The 24815-nt window shown below is 43.2% G+C and overlaps 2 protein-coding genes across 3 annotated transcripts in view; one reads left to right on the plus strand and one right to left on the minus strand.

The window, feature by feature from the left end:
• Positions 1–561: 561 nt before the first annotated feature.
• Positions 562–16574, plus strand: PP2D1 (protein phosphatase 2C like domain containing 1; the record flags this gene model as incomplete). The annotated part of the gene is made up of 2 exons (XM_080715348.1): positions 562–1597; positions 15772–16574. 2 exons carry the CDS (start codon positions 562–564, stop codon positions 16572–16574), a joined length of 1839 nt encoding a protein of 612 aa, XP_080571474.1.
• Positions 16575–18075: 1501 nt separating this feature from the next.
• RAB5A (RAB5A, member RAS oncogene family) overlaps positions 18076–24815 on the minus strand; it is a gene marked incomplete at both ends in the record, with an annotated part of 29354 nt that continues 22614 nt past the window's right edge. Inside the window, 4 exons of one of the 2 annotated variants that reach the window (XM_080715732.1) lie at positions 18076–18191; positions 20066–20159; positions 23226–23348; positions 23619–23728. In XM_080715732.1, the coding sequence (XP_080571858.1) occupies positions 18076–18191; positions 20066–20159; positions 23226–23348; positions 23619–23728 (443 nt within the window). Of the gene's footprint in view, positions 18192–20065; positions 20160–23225; positions 23349–23618; positions 23771–24815 lie in introns of both variants that reach the window. The other variant, XM_080715731.1, reaches the window with a different exon arrangement.

The following is a 24815-nucleotide window of genomic DNA, read 5'->3' on the forward strand; positions in this document are numbered from 1 at the left end:
TCATCTCACTGAGTTGTGAGGGCCTCACTAAGTAGCGGAGGCTGTCCGGAAACGGCGATCCTTCGGTCTCCGCCTCCCAAATGCTGCAATTAAAAGCGTGTGCCACCATGTGTGCCACCATGCCTAGCTATTGTTTTTTATTTATTTATTTTTTGCTGGTACTGGGATACCAAGGAAGAAATTTCTCAGGGTCATCTTCCTGTCCCTGCCTCCCAAATACTGGGATTACAAGCTCTCACCATCACACTTCACACCCGCAGGACGGTATCCTTTTTTTTTTTTTTTTTTACGAGTCTGGGGATGGAACCCAGGGGCATTCGATCTCTGAGCTACACCCCCTGCCCTATTTTTTATTCTTTATTTTGAAACCAGGTCTCAGTAAGTTGCGGAGGGTCTCACTAAGTAGCAGAGGCCGTCCGCGAACCACGATCCTCCGGTCTCAGGCTCCCGAACACCGGGATTACAAGCGTGCGCCACCACGCCCGGCTGGAATCTTTCTTAATTGGTAAATATAACTTCTCTGTTGCTTGCAGAATCTTTTGGAAATCAAGGCAATGGAATATGGAGAGCGCAACATTTGTTTCAGATGATTCCCTCCCACAAAAAAGAAAGCATCCCAGAAAGAAAAGGCCGAGACGCTGGAGACACCATACAGATGATGATGAGCTACAGGACTTCGAGTCGCTGCTCACGCTCCCCTGCTCCCTGTGCAGGCAGGAAACCGACATCTCTGGGATTTTCTTCCATAGAAAGCACCACGCAGCCCTGGCTGCCCTGGGTTTCCAGTGGATGGGCGGAAAAATCCCACAGCCCTCAGTTATTGCGATGCAAAGACAACTCATCATTTCTAAGTTACTGTCATCTTTTACATTCAGCGAAAAAAATCTGGGGAACCTTAACACTGCTACAGAGCTACTTTTGAAGAGGCCGATACCGGACTACTATAAGATTCTTGATAGCATTGAGGAGAGTTCTGTCTACTGTCCACCTGTCTGTCATCTCTTAATTAAAGGGATGGCCGTGTGCGAAGACAGGAATTCTACCTGGAAAGTGGACATGGACGATAAATTCACAGTAGTAAATACTTTTGGCAATAAATCCAACGTGTGCTTCCTCGGTTTGTTCAACGGCCAACATGGCTCCTGGGCGGCCGACTTGGCCTCTGTGGAACTCCCGGTTCTCCTCCTCCATCAGCTTTCCAAGTTGGACCCTTCCTATGTAATGACCCGTCAGCAGCGACAGCTCATTGACTCTTTCCGGACTGTGTTTAGAGAGGAATACACAGCAATAGAAGACTGCTTTTCTTCTACCCACGATAAGACCCAAGCGCAGAAACACGAGTATGAGGACATCCACAAAGCCTTCGCCAAAGCGTTTTGGAGAATGGATCGGCTTTTACGCCTTGGAAGGAACGAAGTGTCCAGGGTCCGATGGAGCGGCTGCTCGGCGGTCACCTGTATCTTGGAGAGCAACAGTGAACATCCTTATACCAGTAAGAGCCGGAGAAGAACTAATGACTCGGATGGGCTGGCGGGGAGCTCCCCTCCTCGGGCAGTACCACAGTTAGTATCTGGAGTATTGCACATCGCCAACACTGGTACGTCCGTTTGCTAGTACCAGATAACACTTTAATCTTTTCTTAAATTTTTTTAGTTTTTGGCACTGAGGATTGAACCCAGTGGCATTCTACCTCGGAGCTACAACCCCTCAGCCCTATTTTAATTTTATTTATTTTTATCTTTTGTGGTCCTGGGGATTGAAACCTGGGGCATTCTACCTCCAAGCTATACTCCCAGACCTATTTTATTTTTTATTTTTTAATTTTTTTTTTTTGGTGGTACTGGGGGTGAAACCCAGAGACTTTCTATCTCCGGGCTATACTCCCAGACCCCTTTTTAAAAAAATTTTATTTGGAAACAGGGTCTCACTAAGTTGCTGAAAGCCTCACTAAGTAGGTGAGGCTGACTTCGAACCCGTGCGATCCTTCTGTCTCAGCCTCCCAAGCGCAGGGATTACAAGCGTGTGCCACCACGCCCGGCTCTTATTTTTTATTTTGAAACAGGATCTCACTAAGTTGCAGAGGCTGGCCCTGAAACTGTGATCCTCCAGTCTCAGCCTTCCAAGTATTGCGATTATAGGTGTATAACACCGTGCCCAAGCTGGGCGTTGTGGCACAGCTTGTAATCCCAGTAATTAGGAGGCTGAGACTGGAAGATCATAGGTTTGAAGCCAGCTTCGGCAAGTTGGGAAGACCCTGTTTCCAAATAAGAAATAAAATCAGGCTGGGGGTATAACTTGGAGGTAGAATGCCCCTGGGTTTAATCCCCAGTGCCACAAAAGCAAAATAAAACAACACACAGTGCCCAGTTCCTTAGCATTTTTGATCCCTGGCAATAAAACCCTTTATGCTAGCTAGGCATTGTGGCATATGCCTGTAATTCCAGTACTTGGAAAGCCAAAAGAAGAGGATGGGAAGTTTGAAGACAGCCTCAGCAAATAGTGAGACTCATCAACGCAGACCTTGTTTCAAAAGAAAAAGGGCTGAGGGTACAGCTCAGAGGTAGAATGCCTCTGGATTCAATCCCCAGCACAACACATGCGCGCTCTCTCTCTCTCTCTCTTTCTTTCTCTCTCTCTTTCTCTCTCTCTTTCTCTCTCTCTCTCTCTCTCTCTCTCTCTCTCTCTCTCTCTCGTGCGCGCACACGCACACGCACACACACTGTAGTTTTGTGTTCATGTATTCTTTTTTTCTTTTTTTTGGTGGTGCTGCGGGTGGAATCCAGGGGATTCTACCTCTGAGCTACACCCCCAGCCCTATTTTTTATTCTTTATTTTGAAACCAGGTCTCACTAAGTTGCGGAGGGCATTACTAAGTAGCTGAGGCTGTCCGTGAACCACGATCCTCCTGTGTCAGCCTCCCACATGCTGGGATTACACGTGTGCGCCACCACACCTGGTTTGAGATCTTATTTTTATTTATTTGTTTATTTATTTATTTATTTATTTATTTTTTGTGGTACTGGGGGCTTTTTACCTCCGGGCTATACTCCCAGACCCATTTTATATTTTATTTGGAACCAGGGTCTCACTAAGTTGCTGAGAGCCTCACTAAGTAGCTGAGGCTGGCTTCGAACCTGCACGATCCTCCTGTCTCAGTTTACCAAGCGCGGGGATTACAAGCGTGCGCCACCATGCCCGGCTGAGATCTTATTTTAAAATAATAAAATGGGGCTGAGGGTGTAGCTCAGAGTTAGAATGCCTTTGAGTTTAATCCCCAGGACCACAAAAAGAAAAAAGAAAGAAGAAAAAAGAGAGAAGGAAGGAAAGAAAGAAAGATCAAAGGAAGAAAAAAAGATGCCTCACTAAGCTGCTGAGGCTGGTAATGAGGCTGTAGTCCTCCTGTCTCTGACTCCCAAACAGTGGGAATACAAGCATGTGCCAAACCGGGCGTGGTGGTGAAAGTTATAAAATTATTAGTGAGAGCGTCCACTTACTGAATTATTAAATGCAAATCACCTTTCTCAATTACTCTTACAAGAATTCTAATATCGCCGGGCATGGTGGCGCACACTTGTAATCCCAGCATTCTGGAGCCTGAAACCAGAGAATCGCAGTTCGTGGACAGCCTCAGCTACTTCGTGAGGCCCTCCGCAACTTAGTGAGACCCTGTTTCAAAATAAAGAATCAAAAGTAGGGCAGGGGGTGTAGCTTGGAGGTCGAATGCCCCTGGGTTCCACACGCCACCATACCTGGCTTTCTCCACAAATTTGATGGGCTTCTTTTAAATTTATTTTAGGAAGTGAATCTTCTTACCTTCAGTTCTGCAAATCTTAGCTTAGAATCTTGCTGAAAAGGAAAGTTCAGAGGTAAAATGATCATAGAAAAGTTCATCTGAGTTGTACATTGAGTTACATGTAATACCTAATTGGGGTCCTACCATTCTTTTCATGGATAAAATTATTAGTGAGAGCATCCACTTACTGAATTATTAAATGCAAATCACCTTTCTCAATTACTTTTACATGAATTCTAATATCGCCGGGCGTGGTGGCACACATTCGGGAGGCTGAGACTGGAGGATCGCAGTTCGTGGATAGCCTCAGCTACTATTTAGTGAGGCCCTCTGCAATTTAGTGAAACCCTGTTTCAAAATAAAGAATTAAAAAATAGGGCAGGGGGTGTAGCTCGGAGGTCAAATGCCCCTGGGTTCCATCCCCAGGCCCGCAAAAAAAAAAAAAAAAGAATTCTAATATCAAGTTACATCTAAGTGTTAACTTGATAGTTCGGATGAGAAAATGAAGCTTAGAAAGGTGAAATAATTTGCTTCAGGCATCAGAGACAATGCAGACCACACCTGAGAATCAATCCCACCACCTCATGATCCCTGTGGGGGGCTTTGCTTCCAGTGTCTGGAGCCTAGGCCTCCAGAACTGTGATTTTGTGGTAGAGATAGTTTTCCCAAAACCAGATAGTTACAGGCCACTACAATATCAAGACCCCCCAAAAGTCATAAAAGTCATTTTTTTTTGTATTGTAGATTGAACTCAGGGCCATTCTACCTCTGAGCTCTACTCCCACTCCCAGCCCTTTAATTTTTATTTATTTTATTATTATTATTTTTGCAGTACTTGGGATTGAACCCAGGGGCATTCTACCTCTGAGCGACACCCCCCAGCCCCTTCCTTTCTTTCTTTCTTTCTTTCTTTCTTTCTTTCTTTCTTTCTTTCTTTCTTTCTTTCTTTGCTACTAGGAGTTGAACCCAGGGCATTCTAAATCCGAGCGACACCCCTAGCCCTATTTTTTGGGTCTAACTAAGTTGCGGAGGCCTCACTAAGTACCTGAGGCTGGCCACAAACCCGGATCCCCTGGTCTCAGCCCCCCAAGTACTGGGATTACAAGTGTGCACCACCACGCCCGGCTTACTCTTTATTTTGAAACAGGGTCTCACTGAGTTGCAAAGGGCCTCACTAAGTAGCGAGACTGGACGCTAACCTGGCATCCTCTTGTCTCAGCCTCCCAACTACTGGAATTACAAAGTGCACCCCCACCCATATCCAACTTCCTTTAACTTTCATTTTGAAACAGGGTCTCATTAGGTTGCTAAGGCTATCCTTGAACCTGCCATCATCTTGTCTCAGCCTCCCTAGTCTAGGATCACAGATGTGCCCCACGATGCCCGGCTTTTTTTCCCCCCCTTAGATTGGTGCATTGTAATCAGACATCATGATGTTCAGAGTGATACAGCCCTACACACGCGTGGCACTCGGTGAGGAGCCCCCCGTTCTGCCTCGCTCCTTCCCCTTCCCGCGCAGGACACTGAGGTTGGCACCGATGAGTTTGTTCATGTCCGTCCCGGCCATTGAAGTGTTTCCCTCCAGCCTCCCTCCGGTTAGGTTCCCTCCCTGGCTCCACTAAGTTCTCTCTTCCTTTGGATGCCTTCCTGCGTTCAAATTTCTCCCTAGCTGCCACATGGGAGGGAAAACACCCGATCTTTCATTTTTTTGTGACTGACTCATCATACTGAGCATAACACTCTCCAGTTCCATCCATTTTTCTGCAAATGACATAATTTATGTGGTCCTGATGAATGAACCCAGGGGGATTCTGCCCCCTAGCTATACCTCCAGACCCAGACCGTTACTGGTTTTTTTTTTTTTTTTTTGGTGGTGGTACTACTGGGGTTCCTGGAAGCCCTTCTACCTCCGGGCTACACTCCCAGACCTATTTTTTATATTTTTATTTGGAAACAGGGTCTCTTAAGCCAGCATGGCTGGCTTCGAACCAGCGCAATCCTCCTGTCTCCGCCTCCCAAGTGTGGGGATTACAAGCGTGCGCCACCGCGCTGGGCACCTTTATTGCTTTGAAACAGGGTCTTAATTGGTTGCTGAGTTTCCCTACATTGCTCTGGCTGGTACTGGGGATTTACCTATCTCTGCGGGGTATCTCTCTCTGAGCTACACCCCGTGCCTTAGTTTTTATTTTGGAACAGGATTTTACTAGATTGATGAGCACCTCACCGCTTTCTGAGACTGTCATCTAATCTGCGATCCTCCTGTCTCAGCCTCCCAAGTACTGGGATTACAAGTGTATGTCACCATGCCTTTTTTTTTTTTTTTTCCTAATGTACTGGAGATTTCTGAGTATGGTGGTGCATGCGTGTGATCTTAGGACTTGGGAGACTGAGAAAGGAGGATCACAGTTTGGAGAACTCTTCAGCAACTTATTTAGACCGTTTCCAAGCATTCTACCTGTGAGCTACACCATTGGCTCTTTTTTATTTTTTAATTGAAACAAGGTCTCTAGAATTCCAGAAATATTATATATTCCTCTAGAAATAAACATTTCTTTAAAAAAAAAGGTACAAATAAAATCTTAAGATGTCATCACCAGCCGGGCGTGGTGGCGCACGCTTGTAAACCCCACACTTGGGAGGCTGAAACAGGAGGATCACACGGGTTCGAAGCCAGCCTCAGCTACTTAGTGAGGCTCTCAGCAACTTAGTGAGACCCTGTTTCCAAATAAAATATAAAAAAGGCCTGGGATTATAGGAGGTAGAAAGCCTCTGGGTTCCACCCCCAGTACCACCACCAAAAAAAAAAAAAAAAAAGATGTCATCACCAAGCTGGGCATAGGGGTGCACACCTGTAATCCCAGTACTTGGGAGGCTAAAACAGGAAGATTGTGGGTTTGAGACAGCCTCAACAATTTATTGAGAACCTCAACAACTTAGACCCTGTTTCAGAGAGCGCGAGCGCACGAGAGCGCGGTGGTGTAACTTGGTATGTTGTAAAATGTTACTTCTCCATCTACCTGAGATTCACCATTATCTCTGTCCTTCTGTACATCATATGGTTCCCCCTTGTGGCTGGTTTAAAGATTTTCCTAAAGCAAAAGTTACTTTGCTTTTAAGCAATTTGTGATGTACCCTAATTATTTTTTATTCACCTGTCTCCTCTCCTTAATGCACTCCAATTATGTGCTTTAGGCCACTCAAAAAATTGTTGTGAAGCCGGGCGTGGTGGCGCAGGCTTGTAATCCCAGCTTTCGGGAGGCTGAAACCTGGAGGATCGCGGTTCGCAGACAGCCTCAGCTACTTAGTGAGGCCCTCTGCAACTCAGTGAGGCCTGGTTTCAAAATAAAGAATAAAAAAATAGGGCGGGGGGGGGTTAGCTCGGAGGTCAAAGGCCCCTGGGTTCCATCCCTAGACCCGCAAAAAAAAAAAAAAAAAAAATTGTTCCATGGCTTGTTGATGTTCTTTTTCTTTTTAAAAGTTTTTCTTCCAGCTAGGCATGATAGTGCATACCCATAATCTAGAACCTGGGAGGCAGAGATGGGTGGATTGCAGGTTTGAGGCCTCAGCAATGTAGAAAGACTCTGTTTAAAAAAACAAAACAAAACAAAACAAACCAGAAAGTGTTGGAGGTGTAGCTCAGATGTAGAATGCCCCTGGTTTCAATCTTTAGTGTGTGTGTGTGTGTTTGTACCCCTTCAATTCTCTCTATGCCCCCCCTTTTTTAAATTTGGTACTGGGGATTAAACTCAGGTAGAATGTTCTTCTGAGTGACACCCCCCAGGTCACCTAAGTTTTTTTCAGTGCTAGCAGTTGAACCCAGAGGCATTCTGCCTTCAAGCTTTACCCCCAACCTTATTTTTCATTCTGTGTGTATGTGGGGAGGGGGTGCTGGGGATGAAACTCAGGGGACTTCTACCGCCAGGATATACCCTTAGACCTATTTTTTTTATTTTTTAGATAGAAAATCAATTTATTTCATTATAAGCACTTACACAGTTGTGGAGAGTAACAGTAAGTAACATGCTGGTGAAACAGGTCACCCACAATGGAGATGGCATCAAACCTAGTGGTCAAGGACTAACTCCTAAAAACAATGCAACTTTTATCAAGGGTTATTTTAATTTTCAAAACAAAAACAAGCTATCAATTCACCCTTCTCAACATGAAACCCTAAGCCCTATTTTTTATTCTTTATTTTGAAACAGAGTCTCATTAAGGGCCTAAGTAGCTGGAGATGTTGGCAAACTGTGATCCTCCTGCCTCAGCCTCCCAAATGCTGGGATTACAAATGTGTGCCAACTTACCCGGCTTCCATTACCACTCCTCTTTAACAGTTGAGTTTTGGGGGTGTATGCTGTCTCACTAAACATTCTTACCACTGTGACCCAATAAGCCACACCACACTATTTATTTATTTATTTATTTATTTATTTATTTATTTATTTATTTATTTATTGGGTCTGGGGATGGAACCCAGGGGCATTCGACCTCTGAGCTACACCCCCTACCCTATTTTTTTATTCTTTATTTTTGAAACAGGGTCTCACTGAGTTGCAGAGGGCCTCACTAAGTAGCTGAGGCTGTCCGCGAACCGTGATCCTCCGGTCTCAGCTTCCCAAGTGCTGGAATTACAAGCGTGCGCCACCATGCCCGGCAACACACTACACAATTTAGAGGAAGATTTATTTGCTCGCAGTTTTTGGAGATTTCAGAGTATCAGTCCATGTCTGGCCAGGTCTGTGGAGCTCAGGGCATGGCCACGGGAAGCAGAGAGAAGGAGGACACTAAACTTTGCTCTCACATCATGGAGGTCCGAAGCAAGAGAGGGCAGGAGAGGACCATATATAATCCAGGGCACAACTCCAAGAACTCCTATTAGCAACCACGTCCCATTTCTAATATTGCTACCTGCTTCTGTGAGGGATGGTGGGGTATTCTAAATCCAAGTTATAACATATGCTATTTGGTATTTTCGTCTAGGTGTGTGTGTGTGTGTGTGTGTGTGTGTGTGTGTGTGTGTGTGTGTTGAAGTACTGGGGATCGAATCCAGGGGTGCTTTAACTCTGAGATAAATCTCCAGCCCTTTTTATTTTTTTAGTTTGAGATGAGTCTTGCCAAATTGCTGAGGCTGGCCTAAAACCTGGCATCTTTCTGCCTTAGTCTCCTGAGTTGATGGGATTCCAGGCATGTTCTACTGCAGCCAGTAAAAAGTCATATAATTTAGTGACACCAACTATTTATTTATTTAGTCATTCATTTTCTTTTTTTGTGTGTGTGGTACTGGGGGTGGAACCCAGAGGCTTTCTACCTCTGGGCTATATTCCCAGACCTATTTTTTATTTTTATTTGGAAACAGGGTCTCACGAAGTTGCTGAGAGCCTCACTAAGTAGCTGAGGCTGGCTTCGAACCTGCGCGATCCTCCTGTCTCAGCCTCCCAAGCGCGGAGATTACAAGCGTGCGCCACCACCTCGGCTTATTCATTCATTTTTATTGTACTGGGGATTGAACCCAGGGGCATTCAACCTCCAAGCGACACCCCCAGCCCTACTTTATTTTTTTATTTTGAAATAGGGTTTCATTAAGTTGCAGAGTGCCTCACTAAGTAGCTAAGGCTGGCTGAGAACTTCCGATCCTGCTGTCTCAGCCTCCTAAATACTGGGATTACAGTCATGCACCACCATGCCTGGCTTATTTTTACTTTTGAAATAGGGTCTCGGTAGATTGATGACCGTCTCACTGCTTGCTGAGACTGTCCGTGAATCTGTGATCTTCTTGTCTCAGTCTTCCAGGTACCGGGATTATAAGCATGCACCACCAAACTCTGCTTGACACCAACCATTTATATGCCTTCCTTCTCCCTTTTATTTTGGTGATAGTGGTAGCTTAGTCATCATGTATAAGCAAACCTGATTCTGAGACATGTTTAACAAGTATTTCACAACCAGTCGGATCCTGTATGTCAAATACAGCTGGGCTTTAGGATGATGGCAAGCAGCGTACAGTGCCCATGAATCTCATGATTATGTACCTTGCAAAAACACAGGAGTGTTTTTGACAAGTTCCACACACAGAAGGTTCTCTAATGTTAAGTACTAAAAACATCCAAAACTGCTGTGCCAAAATTAAAGCCCCGAGGAAAAATGGACATAGTCTCCCTAACCTCATTTACACATTTTCTTTTTTGGTACCGAGTATTGAACCCAGAGGCATTCTGTGAGCCATACCCCCAGTCCTATTTATTTTCATTTGTATTGATGAGAGTCTCACTACTTGCTGAGGGTGGTTATTAACCTGGGATCCTCCTGTCTCAGCCTCTCAAATACTGGGATTATAGGCGTGCACCACCATGCCCCACTTATTATTTTTTTCTTTTTGCAGTACTGGGAGTAGAACCCAGGGGCATTCTACCTCTGAGCTATACCCCCAGTCCTATTTTTTATTCTTAATTTTAAAAGAGGGCCTCAAGCCAGGTGTGGTGGCACACGCTAGTAATCCCAGTACTTGAGAGGCTGAGACTGGAGGATCCGGGTTCACAGCCAGCCTCAGCTATGTAGTGAGACCCTGTTTCAAAATAAAGAATAAAAAAAAAAAAGAATGAAAAATTGGGCTGGGGTGTAGCTCAGAGATAGAATGCCCTTGGACTTAATCCCCTGCACCACAAAAAAATAAAAAATAAAACAAGCTGGGTGTGGTGGTGCACACTTGTAATCCCAGCATTTGGGAGGCTGAGACCAGAGGATCGCGGTTCGTGGACAGCCTCAGCCTCAGCTACTTAGTGAGGCTCTCTGCAACTTAGTGAGACCGTTTCAAAATAAAGAATAAAAAAATAGAGCAGGGGGTGTAGCTCGGAAGTTGAATGCCCCTGGGTTCCTTCCCCAGACCCGCAAAACAAAACAAAACAAAACAACAGGGCCTCACTAAGTAGCTGAGGCTGGCTGTGAACCTGCAATCCTCTGGTTTCAGTTACTTTGATTACAAGCGTGTGCCACCACATACAGCATTTTTTTAAAAAAAATTTGAAATAAGGTCTAAGTTGCTGAGGCTAGCCTCTAACCTTCTGTCTCAGCCTCCTAACTGGGTTATAGGTGTGTATTACCATGCCTGGCTTGCCCATTAAATTTCCTGCTTGAGAGTCTAGTATATACTAAAATGACTTTTTCTTTTCAGAAAAGTCATAGATAACCTAATAATTAGAGGAAACAGCTACATCCTGTCACATCACTGCCTGTGGCATAAGAAACACTGTGATGACCTAGTCACTGTAGGAAGGCTTGGGCACCATCTCAAGGCAGTTTTTTGTTTGTTTGCTTGTTTGTTTTGGTGGTACTGAGGAATGAATACAGGGGCATTTTACTTTCTTTTCTTTCTTTTTTTTTTTTTTGGTGGGTCTGGGGATGGAACCCAGTGACATTTGACCTCCGAGGTATACCCCCTGCCCTATTTTTTAATTCTTTATTTTGAAACCGGGTCTCACTGAGTTGCAGAGGGCCTCACTAAGTAGCTGAGGCTGTCCGCGAACTGCGATCCTCCGGTCTCAGCCTCCCAAATGCTGGGATTACAAGCGTGCGCTACCACGCCCGGCACATTTTACTTTCAAAGTATTCCTCCAGCCCTTTCAATTTTTTGGTTTGAAAAAGGGTCTTGCTAGATTGCACAGAGTCTCACTACATTGCTGAGGCTGGCGTCAAACCTTTGATCCTCTTGCCTCAGTCTCCCAAGTACTGGGATTATAGGTGTGTGCCACCATCCTTGGCCTTTTTTTTTTTTTTTTTTTTTTAATTCCACTGGGAATTGAACCCAGGGAATTCTACTCTGAGCCACAACCTCAATCCTACTTTACTTGTTTGGAAACAGGGTCTCATTAAGTTGCTGAGAGCCTTGCTAGATTGCAGAGACTGATTTCAAACCTTTGATCTTAGCTTCCCAAATACAGGTGTGTGCCACCACACCACGTTTTATTTTCCAATTTTTTCTTGGTACTGGGGATCAAACCCAGGGGCATTCTACTTCCAAGCTATACTCCTACTTGTTATTTATTTTTTGAGACATGGTCTCACTAAATTGCTGAGGCTGGCTGAGACACCCCCCTAAACCAAAGTTCTGGGATTACAGGTGTATACCACCACACCCAGCTCTATTTTTAAATTTTTAAAATTTTATTTTTTGTGGGTCTGGGGATGGAACCCAGGTGCATTCTACCTCCAAGCTACACCTCCGCCCTAATTTTTATTCTTTATTTTGAAACAAGGTCTCACTAAGTTGCAGAGGGTCTCACTAAGTAGCTGAGGCTGTCCACAAACCGCAATCCTCTGGTCTCAGCCTCCCGAATGCTGAGATTACAAGCGTGAGCCACCATGCACGGCTCTATTTTTTAATTTTTTTTGGTGGTACTGGGGTTCCTGGAAGCCCTTCTACCTCCGGGCTACACTCCCAGACCTATTTTTACATTTTTTTTTTTAAAATTTGGAAACAGGGTCTCCTAAGCCAGCGTGCGCGGCTGGCTTCGAACCTGCGTGATCCTTCTGTCTCTGCCTCCCAAGCGTGGGGATTACAAGCGTGCGCCACCACGCCCGGCCTATTTCTAAATTTTGAAATAGGGTCTCCCCAGGTTCCTGAGGCTGTATGGGAACCTTTGATTCTATCTCAGCCTCCCAACTACTGGAATTGCAGGCATGTACCACCATGCCCAGCTAGTCATTTGATTTCAATCACAAACTGTAGATTTCATATCCAATTTTCCTGTCTGTCCCATGGGTCTTTTTTCAGGTTTGGAACTTGCTAACCCCCTACTTTCTGGGCTGTAGCTACCTCTCCTCCATTTCGCCTTTTCTTCCCGTACCATTTAAATGGTTCAAGGATGCACGCTATTTAAAACACAGTATCTCCGCTGGGCATGGTGGCGCACGCTTGTAATCCCAGCATTTGGGAGGCTGAGACAGGAGGATCACAGTTTGCAGACAGCCTCAGCTTAGTGAGGCCCTTTGCAATTTAGTGAGAGCCTGTTTCAAACTAAAGAATAAAAAAATAAGGCTGGGGGTGTAGGTCGGAGGTAGAATGCCCCTGGGTTCCATTCCCAGTACCTAAAAAAAAAAAAAAAAAAAAAAAAAAAAGGCAGTATCTCTAAAAGGATAAAAAAAAAAAAATTGTCAACTTGCTTAAACCCAGAGAGCAAGCCAATGGTCAAGGGAGAACTGAAATCAGGGCGTAACGTTCCTTCTTTCAGTGTTACTGTGCTGGCCTCAAGGGATGTTCCCAAGCAGTAAAATGAACCAGAATGGCATTTCCTCTTCTCCAGCACAAACGGGAAAAGGCTAAACTTACCGCGTTCTCATAAAATACTATCATCCTACGACTGAAGTTCATTCTCGTACTGAATTCTTTTCAAATCACATGGCAGAGCTGGGCATGGTGGCGCACGCTTGTAATCCCCACGTTTGGGAAGCTGAAACAGGAGGATCGCACGGGTTCGAAGCCAGCCTCAGCTACTTAGTGAGGCTCTCAGCAACTTAGTGAGACCCTGTTTCCAAATAAAATATAAAAAAGGTCTGGGAGTATAGCCCGGAGGTAGAAAGCCTCTGGGTTCCACCCCCAGTACCACCAAAAGAAAAAAAAAAAAATCACATGGCAGGGAGAACACGCCTTTTTCTCTTCCCTAGAGGGCTCTGGCCTGTCACATCTGCCAAGCCACTTTGTGTCCCATTTTCAAAGCAATGGCAGCACTACTGACATGGATACACGATTTTTTTTTCCTGATGTGAACAAGTCCTTAATACCTTAGCCAGTTGCTGTGTCAAATACCATTCCATGGTGCTTTGCTGATAACAGTAATAATATACAATGGAGGAAAATAAAGATTTTAAAGTCCTAAACTGGCCGGGCGTGGTGGCGCACGCTTGTAATCCCCGCGCTTGGGAGGCGGAGACAGGAGGATCGCACAGGTTCGAAGCCAGCCGCGCTGGCGTAAGAGACCCTGTTTCAAAAATATAAAATAGGTTTGGGAGTGTAGCCCGGAGGTAGAAGGGCTTCCAGGAACCCCAGTACCACCAAAAAAAAAAAAAAAAAAAAAAAAAAAAAAAAGTCCTAAACTGATTACCTTCTGCTACATGTACACAACCTTTTTTTCTTCTAGTGGCAGCACTGGAGATTGAACCCTGGGCCTAGCATATGCTAGGCAACCACTTTATCACAAGCTACATCCCCAGCCCTGGACCCCATCCTTTTAGGCTAAATTACTTTATGTAAAAAATTGAGGGTAGGCTGGGAGTGGTGGCGCACGCTTGTAATCCCAGCATTTGGGAGGGTGAGACCAGAGGATTGAGGTTCTCAAGACAGCCTCAGCTACTTAGTGAGGCCCTATGCAAATCAGTGAGACCCTGTTTCAAAATAAAGAATAAAAAATAGGGCAGGGGGTGTAGCTTGGAGGTTGAATGCCTCTGGGTTCCATCCCCAATACTGAAAAAATAAAAAATAAAAATAAGAGGGCAAAGCTGGGTGTATTGGCCTACACCTATAATCCTGGTACTTTGGAAGCTGAGACAGGACTGCAGGTTCAAGGACAGCCTCAGCAACTAGAGGAACTCTCACCAACCTAGCAGGACTCTGCTTCAAAATAAAAATAAAAAGGGCTGGAAGTGTGTGTAGCTCAGAGGTAGAATGCCCCTGAGTCCTATAAACAATAGAACAAAACACTATCTTAAGTCAATCTGGCACACTGATCCCAGAATTTTATTCTCAAGGATATCAAGGATATACCATTCAAACATCACTAACACCTCATCTCAGAACAATTCAGGTGAGTTTTGAATCATGATGATTTTGGGCTGCGTGTGGTGGCAGGTACCTGTCATTCCAGTACTTGGGAGTCTGAGACAGTATTGCAGGGTTGAAGCCAGACCCAGCAACTCAGTGAGGCTCTCAGCACCATAGCAAGACCTCACTTCCAATTTCCAAGTAGAAAATAAAATACGGCTGGGTATGTAGCCTGGAGGTAGAAGGCTCTTGGGTTCCATCTCCAGTAAACACACACACACACACACACACACACACACACACACACACACACACACACACACGCATGCACGCACTACAGTCTACTTTTTTGTGTGTGCGTGTGGTACTGGGGGTGGAACCCAGAGGCTTTCTACCTCTGGACTATACTCCCAGACCTATTTTCTATTTTATTTAGAAACAGGGTCTCACTAAGTTGCCGAGAGCCCCACTAAGTGGCTGAGGCTGGCTTTGAACCCGTGTGATCCTCCTGTCTCAGCCTCCCAAGCGCGGGGATTACAAGCGTGCGCCACCACGCCTGGCTACAGTCTACCTTTTAAGATTTCAGTTTTCAACCAAATGGCTTAATGTTGGCTGCCTATTATCCACTTAATACATTTATAGGATATATTTATAGGATATATTGCTTTTCACTGAACTATGCTTTTGTCTTTGTTGACGCACACATTAAAGAAGCTAGTAAGACTGACATGAACAATTAACTGTGGCAGTCATTGCCCATGACCTAAGTACATTCAGGTTTTACCTTTTACTAGTTAGAATTTTTAAATTCTATTCCTTAAAAAAATCAACATTAGTGTTTTCAGTTGAAAAGCATTTATTTAAACATTTAAAAAAATCTGCTGCTTGGAATATATAGGTTATAAAAAAGTTCAACTCGACTCCAAAATAGATAATATTCTGAAGCTGTTAAAAAAAAAAAAACATTCAGAAGTTATTTTTCATGATCTATGGTTTTAGCTATTTTAAATATCAAATCCAGTATTTTACAATGAGGGCTAAATTAGCTTCCCAGTTTGAAATCTAACTTCCTGTTAATCACTCAGTTCAGATATTTAAAAAAATGTTTTTACACGGCCTTTCTGCTTAGCACTGAAACAGTAAACGGCATACTTTGATACAGTTGGTTATTAAGTCTCTTATCAGTTGGTTAATTAACATTTTTATTGTCTTTTTAATGATCTTGTAGGTAATGTGCAAGCAGTCTTATGCCGGAATGGGAAAGGTTTCTGCCTAACCAAAGAGCATACCACACGAAACATCAAAGAAAGGAGAAGAGTGCTTCAGACCGGAGCGGTGATTAGTTCAAATCAACCTTATGGGCTCTTAGAAGGGCAAATAAAAACCACAAGAGGACTTGGATTTCACGGAAATCCCAAACTGAAAAAATTCATCATCCCGGCACCGCAAACGATCTCTGTCCCTATTGATGACTTATGTCAATTCCTCATCTTAGCTACTAATGGACTTTGGGAAGTTTTGGATAAAAAGGAAGTCACTGCACTGGTCATAACACTTTTTCATATGTATAAAGAAACATACAATCCCGTCACAGGACTCAGAATGGCACCATTTAAAGGGTCTCTGCTCTCCAACAATGGAGTGAGCGCTGCTGGATCAGACAGCAACATCCACGTACTGTTCCAGTATCACACTCAACCTAAAGACGTCGTCTCAGCCACCAAATTAGCAGACTCGCCTGGTCACGAATATTGTGACTATCCCATTCCTAAACCTAGACATGTAGAAGCCTTTCCACCAGCAATGACTAGTCACGAACCGGGCAGTGAGAGAGATCCTGACAAACCAACCGGCTCTGTAAACGACGGGCACGTGTGTGGGCAAGAGGCTCTCACCAAGATATTCCATGAAGGTGCAGCTGAGTATGTCAGCCACGAGCTTGTCACTGCTGCTCTAGAGGCTGGTTCCAGAGACAACATTACAGTTATGGTGATATTTCTCAATGGAAGTGAGTATCAGTTTCTGGCATAAAAAAATAAAGTTCTTTCCGCATAGCACTAATATATAATGCCACAAAACAATTCCTCGATGGACCAAGTTTAGTATGATCCATCGATACCATGCAAATAAAATTTAAGAACGTACCAAATATAAAAGCAGAGTTGAGGTCATATATGTCGTTTACATGTCTTCAGTGTTTTATGCCAAAAAAGAAAGAAAAACCAATACTTGCTTTTATACCACTTTATTCCAACCTGAGCACCTCAATATAAAACTAAACACTGGTGAACTGTTTTCTTTACTAATTCCGAGTTACCGTAAAATGTACACTTTCTGCTAGCAGTCCAACACTTAAATAGATTAAATCATCTCTGACACATGGTAGATTTCATATAATGAAAAGACCTAAAATAATTAGTGCAATATACTGAACTGATCAAAATAAAATGAACTTTGAAAAACAAAGCTGCGAGATTGTTACTAACATTGCATTATTATGTTACAGATTACAGGTACATTGTTTATTATGGTTCTAGCCCTGGAGGAACTGAAGCCCCTTTGTTCCAAAGGAGGAAGAGAAATAATTAAGCTGTTTTAGTAACTGTACATTTTGTATTCTTTTAAGCAACTCTTAAATATTACAGAAAAATAACAAACATAGATGGAGACTACAATGCAGTACCCTATTTACAGTACAGCTGAAGATCAAATTTAAAATAATCAAGTTTGAATGTACATAATTGTTAGTGCACAGACTATATTATGTCCAAAGGGAACAAAAGCCCCTTCCCTAACCTCAAAGAACAAGACCTATGTCATGGCCAGCAGTGATTACACAGAAATCACAGACACCTGGTTTGTTTCATTTTTGTTGAAGAGCTCACATGAAGGGAACACTATTCATTAAAATGCACTTATCATAGTTCTTATATTTCTAAAACAAGATGGGGTTACATTTGACTTTTAATTCATTGCCCCCTTTAAAAAAATAACAGGAGTGGCTATAATTTAGATACCACTAATATTCCTTTTTTCTTCCGGGAGATGTGGTCTATTTTCTTGTCATTAATATATTATTAAAATGTGGAATGTATGTTTTAGATAACAGAAGAAATTATTGTGTGTCTGAATACTGCAGTTAAGCACAAATATCTGTAGAATCTCCTTCGAAAAATGTTTTCGAATTAGTATTTCCAAATCTTTTCATGGAGAAACTGGGCGGTTAACTGTGGATCCAGTCATTTGTCTTACTCATCCCTGATGATAAGAACTGATTCCCTCTAACTTTCCAATGAAACAAGTTTACATACAGTTCTCATTTTCCCTTCTATTGCTGGAAACGTTAGTCAGAGGGACACATGCATGTTGTTAAAAATTAAGTTCAAAACACGTAAAATAATTCTGTATTAGAAACTTGACTCTATCATAAGTCTCTTCTTTTTGGAAGTCATACTGGGCCGGTTAAATGCTCCAATTCCACTGTTATTAACATTTAGGAAGCAGAATACTCCAGCTCGTTCAAGCTAGAGGTTTAGTTACTGCAACACTGACTCCGGGTAGGTTGTGTAGGTTCAGTAAGGTCTACTCCTCTTCCTCTAGCAGAATTTGCTCCTGGATTCTGTGGTTCATTCTTTGGCAACTTTTTAGCTGAGAGATAAATTATCAAAACAAACAGAATTAGAATATCCATATTAAAATTACTTTCATCTTATTTTTAATTTCTTTCCAGTTAGGTTATACACAGTTTGTATGCCATATTTGTTCATTACTTACTGGTGTCTGTGTGTGCCTCTCAGCTACACCCCCAGCCATATATATATATATATATATATATATATATATATATATATATATATATATATATATATATATATATATATATGATACTGGGGATGGAACCCCAGGGACATTCTACCTTCCAGCTATATACCCTCAGCCCAATTTTTTCTTTATTTTGAAACAGGGTCTCACTAAATTGCAGAGGGTCTCACTAAGTAGCTGAGGCTGGCCATGAACGTGTAATTCTTCCTATCCCAGCCTCCTTGGGATAACAAGCATGAGCCACCATGCCTGGCTCCCCAGCCTATTTTTATTTTGAAACAGGGTCTTGCTAGGTTGATGAGAGTCTCACTGCTTGCTGAGGCAATCCTAGATTTCCAAGTACTGGGATTACAGGTATGCACCATCATGCCTGGCTAAGTGGTTTGCCCTACAGTCCCAGGTATTCTGGGACTGAGGTGCCAGGATCACCTGAGCCCAGGATGGGCAACACAGCAGGACCTGGTCTCAAAATAAAACAAGAAACAAAGAACATACCGGGCATGTGTATAATTCCAGTTCTTGGGAGGCTGAGACAGGAGAATCACAAATTCAAGGCCAGCCTCAGCCATTTAGTGAGACTCTCATAAACTCAGTGAGACCATGCTTCAAAATAAAAATGACTGAGGGTATAACTCCAAGGTAGAATGCCCTGGGTCTGATTCCCAGTAAACCTTCCCCCAAAAATCTAAGATAATAAATGATGGCCAGTCATTAAGTTTATAAAGAAGCTCACCTCATCACTGATAGTCTCTTCTGACACAAACACTTTTTTGTGTGTGTGATACTGGGGATGGAACCCAGGGGCATTCTACCTCTGAGCTATACCCCCGGCCCTACTTTTTATTCTTTATTTGAAACAGAGTCTCACTAAAGTTGCGGAGGGCGTCACTAAGTAGCTGAGGCTGTGCATAAACCTATGACTTTCTGGTCTCAGCCTCCCAAGTACTGGGATCACAAGCAAGCAACACCGTTACCAGCTACCAACACTTTTAGAACAAGCCAGGATGAGAACACATACCAGCTCATAACCACTATCACTCCAACAATGCCTGTCTTCTACTGCGACACCCCCCGAGCACTATTTTAGTCTTTTATTTTGAAACAGGACCTCATGAGATCACAGAGGGCATCAATAGGTTGTGGAGGTTAGCCATGAACCTGCAATCCTCCTGTCTCACTCCCAAGTACTAGCTCTTTTTTGTTTTTGAAACAGGTTTTACTCTTAGCTAAAGATCTCGCTGGTCTTGAACCTGTGATCCTTCTGTCTCAGCCTCCAAAAAAATACTAGGATTACAGGTGTGTGGCGCCACGCCCAGCCTATGATTTTATTTTGAAATAGCATCTGGCGCTCCATTGGCAATTCTGAACCGGAACTTAAGGTCCTCTGTCTCAGTCTTCCGAGTACTGGTATTACAGGTGTGCACTACCACGGCTCAGCTTATTTTATAGTTTGAAACAGAAACTCACTAAGTTGTTGAGCGTCTGCTAAATTATTAAGGCTGACCTCAAATCTAGGATCCTCCTGTCTCAGCCTATTAAATACTGGAACTACAGGCATATGCCAACATACCCAGTGATAATCTTTGAAATTACTAACCAAGTGCTACTTGGTTCAAGGGACTTAGAAAGGTAGGATAATCACTTAAAAACAAACAGACGATACGTTCCATGCTTGTCTTGCCTATTCATCATACTCTTACCTATTGCCATGAATATTTCATTTACATTCATTGATGTTTTAGCTGATGTCTCCATGAATAATAAACTGTTGTCATCTGCATAGGACTGTGCTTCCTGTTTATAGAAAAAGAGAAAGAGTTTTCATCTTTCCCATTCCCCAATTTGATTATCTATAATCAACAACTGTGTAAAGCTACAACAAAGATAAAAGCATTGTGTGAAATAATTTTACCATGTAATATTTCTCTTTTTACCTTACACTATCTTCTTGCCTTGATTCATGTGGTCTAACATTAAATCTGTTTTCTTTCTTCTTTTTTTTTTTGTGGTACTGGGTGTGGAACCCAGAGGCTTTCTACCTCCGGGCTATACTCCCAGACCTATTTTCTATTTTATTTGGAAACAGGGTCTCACTAAGTTGCTGAGAGCCTCACTAAGTAGCTGAGGCTGGCTTCGAACCTGTGTGATCCTCCTGTCTCAGCCTCCCAAGCGCAGGGATTACAAGCGTGCGCCACCACGCCCGGCTTAAATCTGTTTTCAAATAGGGCTGGGGTGGGTGGACAGAGGACTAGCCTATTCTAAACATAAAAATCTTTGACCTCAATGGCAATTTTTACTTAGACATATTATCTGCCATGAAGACTAAGAGAAACCAAATGTCTAAGACTGGCTCCAACCACTGAATGGTACCCTCATGTTAAGTTCTTTTTTTTTTTTTTTTGTGGCACTGTGGGTGGAAAACCAGAGGCTTTCTACCTCCGGGATATACTTCCAGACCTCTTTTATATTTTATTAGAAACAGGGTCTCACTAAGTTGCTGAGAGCTTCACTAAGTAGCTGAGGCTGGCTTCGAACTTGCGCGATCCTCCTGTCTCAGCCTCCCAAGCACGGGGATTATAAGCGCGTGACACCACGCCTGGCTCCTCATGTTAAATTCTGAATGACTTCATAGCAACACAGTTCAAGTACCCACATGCATCACCCCTCTGAAAATGACGACCCTATGTCTTTGTCATGCTTTACAGTCTACATGTATTATTGTCTTTGATCCTCCCAACTGTTCTGAGGAGCACTTAATTACGTGTCCCATCAAGCAAAGCTGCAAGTGAAGTCCCTTTGAACAGTTACGTGACAAGTTCATTTCTGACTAGAATTTAAGTGCCCTCTACAACACGCTAATGCGAAGTCAACTGTCTAGAGCTGTCCAAGAATTACTCAGAACTGTGTGTGATGTGCTCCGCTTAATACCTAATGGTGCAAGAAACCCCTTCCTTTCCCTCAGTGCATGTGTATGCCTTCCTCCTGTTGTCAGCACAACAAAAAAATTACTCCATCACTGATAAGATGTAGTGACCACAATAGGCTTTTCTGGTAGAGAAGCTAAAGAGCAAGAAAACAATTTAAAGCTCTAAGGAGAGGATATTTCATTGTTTTAAATGATTAGCACTTGCTCTATTTATTATTCAGCAGGGAACATTTTCAATCTGGTAACAGATACAAACTGGATCTTTTGAGCCTTTATTATTTTTAATTTTTAAGTTGAGAAACAGGTCTTGCTGCTGGACGTGGTGGTGCACGCTTGTAATTCCAATACTCAGGAGGCTTACACAGGAGGATCTGGGTTCGCGGCCAGCCTCAGCTACTTAATGAGGCCCTCTGCAGCTTAGTAAGACCCTGTTTCAAAATAAAGAATAACATTGGGCTGGGAAGCCGGGCGTGGTGGCGCACGCTTGTAATCCCCGCGCTTGGGAGGCTGAGACAGGAGGATCGCACAGGTTCGAAGCCAGCCTCAGCTACTTAGTGAGGCTCTCAGCAACTCAATGAGACCCTGTTTCCAAATAAAATAGAAAATAGGTCTGGGAATATAGCCCGGAGGTAGAAAGCCTCTGAGTTCCACCTCCAGTAGTAACACACACACACACACACACACACACACACACACACACACACACACACACCAAAAAAAAAAAAAAAAAAAAAAAATCAGGCTGGGGATGTAGCTCAGAGTAATATGCCCCCGGGTTCAATCTTCAGTACTGGGGAAAAAAAAAAAAAAAAAAAAAAAAGAAAAGAAATAGGTCTTGCTAAGTTGCCCAGGCTGACCTGGAACTTGTGATCCTCCTGCTTCAGCCTCCCTTATAGCTGGGATAAAGTTATGTGTCAGTAACCTTGGCTCACTGAACCTTTTTTTTTTCCAGTATTAGGGATGGAACCCAGGGGCATTTTACCTCTGAGCTACATTCCCAGCCCTCTTCTTTATTCTTTTTATTTTTTTGGTGGTACTGGGGATGGAACCCTTCTACCTCCGGGCTACACTCCCAGACGTATTTTTTATATTTTATTTAGAAACAGGGTCTCTTAAGCCAGCGCGGCTGGCTTCGAACCTGTGCGATCCTCCTTTCTCCGCCTCCCAAGCGTGATGATTACAAGCATGCGCCACCATGCCCGGCCTATTTTTTATTCTTTATTTTGAAACAGGGTCTCACTAAGTTGCAAATGGCCTTACTAAGTGGCTGAGGCTGGACGCGAACTGAGATCCTCTTGTCTCAGCCTCCCAAATGCTGGGAATACAAGCGTGACCACCATGCACGGCAAACCTTTGCTTTTGAATGCTCTTTTTAGGATAACAACGAGCGTGCACACATGTGTGTATGTGAGTATGTATATGTGTGTTGATATACAGTGGTAGATGAAAGGGTGCAGAAAATGTGTGGCGGGGTAGACGGACAGAGGCAGGGCCAATCACTTTCTGCTTTATGTATTTCTATGTTTGTAATAGTTTAGGTTAACAAAATCTCTGAATCAGTTTACATATTAGAGTAAGATAAAGATACTTATTCTTTATTTTGAAATCGGGTCTCACTGAGTTGTGGAGGCCTCACTAAGTAGCTGAGGCTGTCCGCAAACCGCGGTCCTCCAGTCTCAGCCTCCCGAATGCTGGGATTACAAGCGTGCACCATGACGCAAGGCAAAGATTACTTAAAAATTCAGGTTTATCAGGAGAAATTTTTCCCTTTAAGCAGTGTGGAGATCAAACTCAGGAAGTATGCAAATGGCAGGCCAGTGTTCTACCACTAAACTATACCCCAACCACATCTGGAGAAAGATTTTATTGTAAACAGTGCCTTCCATTTGTTTTATAAAAACTGTACTTTCAAGTGAAAGTTAAATTCAACATACCTGGAAATCTACAGCTCTTTTATTTGCTAGATCAGCCTTGTTTCCTGATAAAGCTATTACAATGTTAGGACTTGCTTGCCTCTGAAGTTCTTTAACCCAGTTTTTGGCTCTTGCGAAGGACTCCTGTTAAAACAAAGGGACAGCTATTTGGCATAGGTTCAAAAAGTGGCCAGAAAGCATCTTTATGAGACAAGCCTTTAGAAGGTGACTCTGTGGAAAGGAAATTCTATGGGCTATTTTATTATCGGAGACACTTTCATGGTGTTATTCTACTCACAAAAGTTTTGGCAGAAAGGTTATCTTTGGCTATTAAAAGGTTTTACAAAATCTTAAATCAAAATTCTAAAAATAGACATTCCGATGAGCTTCAAGGCAGAAGGCACCTGTACTTACCTCGTTTGTGATGTCATACACAACTATGGCTGCTTGTGCCCCTCTGTAGTACATTGGTGCTAGGCTGTGGTATCGTTCTTGACCAGCTGTATCCCATATTTCAAACTTTACTGTTGTGTCATCAAGACACACGGTTTGGGTTAGAAAAGCAGCTGAAAAAAGAAAATATCTCTTAAGTTCATCACTTTTCTCCAAATTCTTTCATGATATAGGAACCATTTGAAAAACTTTATATTGTATGCAGTTAATAGACTTCAAGTAGTTGTAAAATCTGCACTTCAAAGTTTATGCATATGTATACACACATACATATATATATATATACATGAGATCTTTGAAATGAAATTGCAAACTGCAAAGGTTTTCTTATAATTTGAAAAGTGTTTTATGGGGCTAGGGTTGTAACTCAGTGGGAGATCACCTGCTTAGCATGTGCCAGAACCTGGCACTGAAAAAAAAAAAAAAAAAAAAAAGTAAAATAAAGGGAAAAAGATTGTTTAAAGGTTGAGTGTGGTGGCGCACACCTGTAATCCCAGTATTTCTAAGCCTCAGCAATGTAACAAGACTCTCAGTAAGCTAGTAAGACCTTGTTTCAAAATAAAAATAAAAATAGGGCTGTGGTGTAGCTCAGAGATAGAATAACCCTGCGTTAGCCGGGCGTGGTGGCGCACACTTGTAATCCCAGCATTCAGGAGGCTGAGACCAGAGGATTGTGGTTACCAGACAGCCTCAGCTACTTAGGCTCTAAGCAACTTAGTGAGACCCTGTTTCTATTTTTGTGTGTGTGTGTGTGTGTGTGTGGTACTGGGGTTCCTGGAAGTCCTTCTACCTCTGGGCTACACTCCCAGACCTATTTTTTAACATTTTTATGTGGCAACAGGGTCTCTTAAGGCAGCGAGGCTGGCTCCGAACCAGCGCGATCCTCCTGTCTCCGCCTCCCAAGCGTGGGATTACAAGCGTGCGCCACCATGCCAGGTGAGACCCTGTTTCAAAATAAAGAATACAAAATAGGGCAGGGGATGTAGCTCAGAGGTCGAATGCCCCTGGGTTCCACCCCCATGCTGGCAAAAAAACCCTCAAACAAACAAACAAAACCACTGGGTTTAATTTCCAGCCCCCCCCTCCACAAGACCCAGATGTAGTCTAGTGGCATGCTCCAGGATTTATCAATCACCAACCCCTAACCCCCAAAGAACA

This window comes from Muscardinus avellanarius (genome assembly GCF_963383645.1).
Source record: "Muscardinus avellanarius genome assembly, chromosome: 18".
Taxonomy (NCBI): domain Eukaryota; kingdom Metazoa; phylum Chordata; class Mammalia; order Rodentia; family Gliridae; genus Muscardinus; species Muscardinus avellanarius.